General features: G+C 42.6%; 1 protein-coding gene across 1 annotated transcript in view; it reads left to right on the top strand.

Annotated features, from left to right (window-relative positions):
- Window positions 1–320: 320 nt before the first annotated feature.
- Window positions 321–4,451, top strand: part of AACS (acetoacetyl-CoA synthetase) — a gene marked incomplete at its 5' end in the record, with an annotated part of 40,882 nt that continues 36,751 nt past the window's right edge. Inside the window, 2 exons of the mRNA XM_010171380.2 lie at window positions 321–340; window positions 1,768–1,871. Of these exons, the coding sequence (XP_010169682.2) occupies window positions 321–340; window positions 1,768–1,871 (124 nt within the window). The remainder of the gene's footprint in view (window positions 341–1,767; window positions 1,872–4,451) is intronic.

Genomic DNA, 4,451 nt, shown 5'->3' with positions numbered 1-4,451 from the left:
ACTAACCACCAGAACTCTTTTCACTCCATTTCAAAATGGCCATCTCCATTCAGAAGTAGATTCCTGTGTGAATATAGAAACCTTTGTCAACTTCCATTAGTTTTGAACTGCTATTCATTGCTCTATGTGCTATTCAACAACTAAGAGTGGATTCTTTATGTAACATGAAGTTGTGGACTGAGTGAGGAGAGCTAGGGGCAATATAGCTCTTTAAACAGCATGATTCTACCCAACCCTGACAATGCAGTAACCAGATGCAATGTTTAATTGCTGAATAACAGACCTGTGCCCTGAAGGCTTGCTAAAGTCCTTTGCTAAAGCTCCTTTGGGGTCAAACTGTGTAGACAAGATGGAACAAACTCTTCCAAAGTAATGATGACTTGTAGCTTTTTGCATTTATCAAATGATTCAGAGTGTGCAGTGGAATTGGGAGATGGAAGCTTGAACTTTCCTTTGGTGAAGTCTCATCCTCACACCAGCTGATGTGCAGTGTACAGAATAGCAGAGTGACTTGGGTGGAGTGTACAAAGGTATGTAGCAGGCTGAGATTGAGGCAGGATGTGGGCAAAAGCTGAGTTAGAGAAGAGTCTTTACCTTTTCTTCTACTATGTCAATTGTACCCAGGGAGTAATCTCTTTTTGATGGAAAAGATTGAGTGGAATAAGATGTGTGAGGGATAGACTGGGTGGGGAAGCAGCTGTAGGGATCAAGTGTGAGGAACAGTGTAGAGATGGTTTTGAATGGTTTTTCTTATAAAGCTGGAAGTTGTCCTCCTTGTAGGAAGAGGATGCAAAGATGACTTCTGAAGCAATCAGCTGGATAAAACAGGGTGACAAACCAAAGATAATTGGAGAAAATGACTTCAAATGGTTTAGCTGAAAGCATCAAATAGGAAGCAGTTGGCAGAGCAGGAAACTGTCACTGCTGTCACTGGTGGCAGATACTCATATTTAATTTGGCTGTTGGCACAGCTTCAGACAGCATGGACATGATTTGGGAATGTCACTTTTAAGCTGGTGATGAGGAATCAGGTTCAGTTATTGATATCAAAAACTGTTCTGCACACTGAATTTCAGTATTATCTAGAATTGGTGTGCATTTCTCAGGTTACTTCATCTGTCTCACAATCCTGTAAGACTTAAACTGCTCATTTCCATGTTTTTAAGGCCAGGTCATAGTTTTAGGATCTCACTAGTAAAAAACATCTTGTTTCACTTCACTCATGCTGCTTTAGCATGAAAAGGTAAGCTGCAATCTGTCAGACTCCTTGTTTATTGAGGAATAATGCCTGCTTTCTTTGTAGCAGTGCTGTTGATAGTACAGTTAGATGATGAGTGCATCTCCTATCCCTGTTACCATGCTGTCAGAGGCCTTCAATCCAGGCCTAGAACCATACAGCAACTGTCTCTTGGCAGAAGACTTATCTTTTGCTGTATGAAAGCAGGACTCTGCTGCTGTCTAATCTTCAGTTTCCCTGATGGCAGGGGTAGGTGTTGCACAGAGTTACTAGAAAAGGTCCCTATTTCTGTGGTGGCAAATGGTTTGTAACACAGTCAGGTGAGATGACACCATCTGTTCAGGTGTTCAAGCAGGCTGCTTCTGCTGATGCTGTAGTCATTTGCCTTGTACAGAAGTGATCTGCTGTGTGATCAGGTTTATCTCGCTGCTTTAGTCACAGATTTCCTTCATCTGGGATATCACTATTTGCTGTTTGTCTCAATTCCTGTATTTCTCTGCATAATGCTAACAGATATCTACTACTTCTAGCCAACTACAATGATTTATACCAGTGGTCAGTGGAATCCTTCTCAGACTTCTGGGCAGAATTCTGGAAGTACAGTAACATCATATGCTCTCGCCTGTATGATGAGGTAAGTCAGTATTTCTCTTAACCAAATGCAACACAAAGGGGAGATAAACCAGTTTTACAGTCAGTCTTTTCACCTGTTGCTGGAAACTTTGTGAGGGATGTGAAGAACCTGTCAAGTGTCTAATCCTGAATTTCTCTGTGTGGTGGATGGTGATGGTCTGTTGCTGGTGTTCTTTAGGACAACAGAACTTTAGGATTTCACTGTCCTAAACAATTCTACTGTGGTGTCCTTGTGGTCACTTGTTCTCACATACCTTGGCAGTCCTGGCTGCTGGTGAGGAGTCTACCAATATACTGCCTTCTGCTTTCAGATTATGCTGATAGAATATCATCTTGATTTTTGTAAATGCTGACGTGCAGTCAAGTTCATGTTTATGTTCCTTGGGTCAGCTTACCTGAGAAGCACACCTGCTCCACTCCAGTTCTGTAGAACTGGTTATAGAAGTCTCTGCAGTCAGATGTAGGTTTGAAATATCTGAAGGAATGGTAATGGTTGGATGCAGCCACAGGTAGAATACCAGACCATGCCACAGTCTTGCTCGGAGATAAAGGTGCCTTTGAAGCTCTTCTAAATGGAGGGCAAAGCCAGAGCTCTTGTGCAGTGCTGGTGTAGGATATCAACATCACCCTGTGGTTTTCCATCTGACGAAGATGGACTAATTACTTCAAAAGCTTGATGCAAAGGAGCCTTCCTGGGACTTAGAGAGGACTGGACTTGTATGTTAATCCTTGGAAGCCATCTGTTCCGAGAACACTTGAGTACTGGCAGTTCTGCAGGGGGAACCAGTAAGTTTCTTTTGCCATTTCCTGTCTTACAAACTTCTGTACTGCATGATATGATAGATCAAGTGGTTCCTCCTGCCATGAAACTACATGCTCAGGTGTCTTAATGTGATCCATCCTTTAGAAGAATGAATTCACCAAGAATGTAAGAACTAGCCTGCTTTTTGAAGTATGTAGCCTGAAGACTGTCAACACTTAATTTGTTTTGTTCTATAGATAGTTGTTCAAAATCTGGACAGGTTGTATTTGGAGACTCTATTTTCTCTATATGTTCTGTGCTACTAGCAGGGCTATCTTTCTAAACTTCCACATGTATGGAACTACTATGGAGCAAATAGTTCAGAGGAGTGATTTTGCATGTGTGTATCAGTACTGAGCAAACTGGACAGTGACACTTGTTCTCTTGCTTACAGGACTGGTACTCCTGGAAATCTGTCCCTCCAGGCACCAGCAATGGCTGGTGAACTGGAAGGGAGACTGAAGCAGGCAATGGTGGCCTAAAAATGGATGTTTCCTAAGAATGAGAAGCAAAAAAAAATGAGGATGTGTAGGAGGCCTTTAACTAGACTACTTGTGAGCTTCTAGGCCCCTGCATGCCTGTTCCCCAGTGGTCTTGCTGTGATGTGAGATCTTAAAACAGGAGAGGTGGAGTCAGCTGACAGACAAGCACTGCAGAAGATGCTTGACCTGCTCTTTATGCATGTTACTGTTTGCCTCTAACTTGCCCTCAGCGTCAGCTTTAAGGCTTGACTCTGGCTTTGCTGAGCCTGAAAGCTGACTTGCTGTTAGTGCTTTACCACTGGTCCATTTCTGTTGTCTGTCAGGAGGAGAGGCTGGTCACAGTAACTGAGCTGCTCTGTCGTGGCCAAAGAGCTGAAATGCTTGAGGTGTTTAACAACTTGATCTCTGCTGCTTGTTGGAAGTAAGCTTTATGCTTTGAGGAAAATAAAACTTCATGAACCAGTGCTGACTCCTTTGTTCCTAGCCAGTGAAACAGTTTCTACTTTCACAGGTCATTCTAAGAAAAACAATACAATTTTGTGTGTATGTAATACAGACAGCCAGTGTCTTATTTAAACTTAGTAAAGGTTTTAAGTATTTGATGTAGACATGCTCATGTCACTCTGTAGCAGTTAATAGCCATGTCACTTCTGGAAAGAAACAAAGGTACTTGCAGTGTATAAAGCTGTACTGGCATGGTAGCAGTGGCATTGTTGTGTCAAGTTACAAGTAGCTGTTGGTTTTAAATGAGGAATGTGAAAAAAGAAACAAGTTTAGACTACATAGAATCGATTCTATGTAGTCTAAACTTGTTTCTTTTTGCTACAAGAAGTATCTGACAGTTGTTCCTGCAGAGAGGCTGCTTTGAGTTATTCTGATAGTATCTCCTCTCTAGCCTTTCATAAGGCATGACGTTGTGCTCTTCAGTTCATCCAGAATATCACATGTACCACAATAAGGCAAGAATTCTCTCTTTCATGGTAACAATGAGATTCATTCTCAAAGGTGTAGTCTCTGCTTAGGGAGAGCAGAATCTCTGGGGCAGGATAATGCACAGTAAAGGCACAACTAGCAAACTGCTTTGAGGAGGGGAAATGCAGTAGAGGTGTGGACAGAGCATACTGCTGATGTGATGCTTATTTGTAGCTGCTGAGGCTTGGGGAGTGGTCACTGATTAGCTGCTGTAAAGAGCGATTGTAGAACAGGAGCTGGTGGCATGGGAGTCCAGCTGACACTGGGCATGTTCACCTCACCACACACATTTGCCTTCTGTGCCTTAGTGCTGCTGTGAGCAGGA

This window comes from Antrostomus carolinensis, unplaced genomic scaffold (assembly GCF_000700745.2).
Source record: "Antrostomus carolinensis isolate BGI_N321 unplaced genomic scaffold, ASM70074v2 scaffold36760, whole genome shotgun sequence".
Taxonomy (NCBI): domain Eukaryota; kingdom Metazoa; phylum Chordata; class Aves; order Caprimulgiformes; family Caprimulgidae; genus Antrostomus; species Antrostomus carolinensis.
This window is presented reverse-complemented; position numbering and strand designations above follow the sequence as displayed.